Source organism: Buceros rhinoceros, unplaced genomic scaffold (genome assembly GCF_000710305.1).
Source record: "Buceros rhinoceros silvestris isolate BGI_N320 unplaced genomic scaffold, ASM71030v1 scaffold12561, whole genome shotgun sequence".
NCBI classification, from domain to species: Eukaryota; Metazoa; Chordata; class Aves; order Bucerotiformes; family Bucerotidae; genus Buceros; species Buceros rhinoceros.
In genome coordinates this window covers 23,164-24,424 of record NW_010396061.1, presented here as the reverse complement: position 1 = coordinate 24,424, position 1,261 = coordinate 23,164, and the positions used below count along the sequence as shown (strand labels likewise).

The 1,261-nt window shown below is 39.4% G+C and overlaps 1 protein-coding gene across 1 annotated transcript in view; it reads left to right on the top strand.

Moving 5' to 3' along the window:
* The window catches only part of PHF20 (PHD finger protein 20), a gene marked incomplete at both ends in the record, with an annotated part of 48,932 nt that overhangs the window by 26,522 nt on the left and 21,149 nt on the right, over nucleotides 1–1,261 (top strand). Inside the window, one exon of the mRNA XM_010145776.1 lies at nucleotides 660–839. Coding sequence (XP_010144078.1) covers nucleotides 660–839 — 180 coding nt within the window. The remainder of the gene's footprint in view (nucleotides 1–659; nucleotides 840–1,261) is intronic.

Genomic DNA, 1,261 nt, shown 5'->3' with positions numbered 1-1,261 from the left:
AGCAGGAGTTGCTAGCTGTAGTTAGGAAGATGAGAACTATTTGACTTCAGTAGTAAATGGAACCTCAGGTGAAGCTGTGTCTTTATCTCATTGTTTTTGTGAATTTTAGGTAGTGATTCTGAATTCTTGCATCTCACCCTCAGCTGGAACACTGTTGTTTCAGGGGTATGTGTTTAAAAATTGCCCTTCCTTAGATGTTCAGAGCTTCTCTGTGCCACTTCTAAATGCCTCATTACAAAGCACGCTTTTGAGAACAGGCTGTGGTTTCTCTAATTAAATCAACAGAGTCTCTGTTCTCTTAAAGGAAGTGACAAGAAAAATTACCTGACCCGTATCTCTGCCAAACTGAACTGTTTCTCTTTCCACCTTTCTTCAAAGCCACAGTGTTTCTGGAAGAATACAGTTGTGGGGATGCCTTTGCATCCACTGTTTCCTTTTGGAAAAATGAAAAACAACCCACAAACCCCCAAAAGCAGGTTTTAGCCTCTAAATCGGCTTCTGTTTAAAAGCTTTTCCATGGTCAAGTCACTGGGATTGTGAGTTGAGCCACGTGCCTGGTCAGAAATGCTCCACAGGGACTACCAGAACTGCTGCTGGTGAAGTAGACTTACATTGTGAAAGTGTATAAAGCTTGGACTTCATCTTTATTCTCTTTGTAGATGCTCCTCTACACGTAGCCCTAAGGAGTACCCCATATAGAGGTGAAAAAATAGGAAAGAGAAGAACCACAACTCCTGTAAGTGCGTTAAATAGTCACCGACATTCTGTTAGAGAACAAACCAGGAACCGCATAGCGAGATCACTGCAGAAGCCTCCAGAGAAAAAGAGAGTTGACAATGGTACGCCTTTTTAGTTTAACATGAAAAAATGAAACTCAGAAAAGCCTTGGAAAAGTTTTGAGCCTTGTCAGGAACTGATAATGTTGATGGAAAGTGTTCCGTACACCTTCCTTTTGAGTTTGATTTTTTTAAATGAATATGTAGTGTAGAATGTCAGTGGTGTGTTTTCACTGTTTCTTTGCAGTGGTTTCAAGTGAAGAATCAATACAGGGGATCCTGTAAGTTTTCTTGCCATATGCACTGGGGTTTATTCTTCCAGTCAATGTGTAGTATTTTTAACATGTAGAAAGTACTGAAGTATTTAAGGGCACAAAAAGATTCTTGCCTATTTTTTGCTTGTTTGATGTATGTCTCTTACCTCTTGGTTGTCCAAAACATTAAATGTTTTAAATAATCCTGAACCTCTTGAAATACCTAAACTT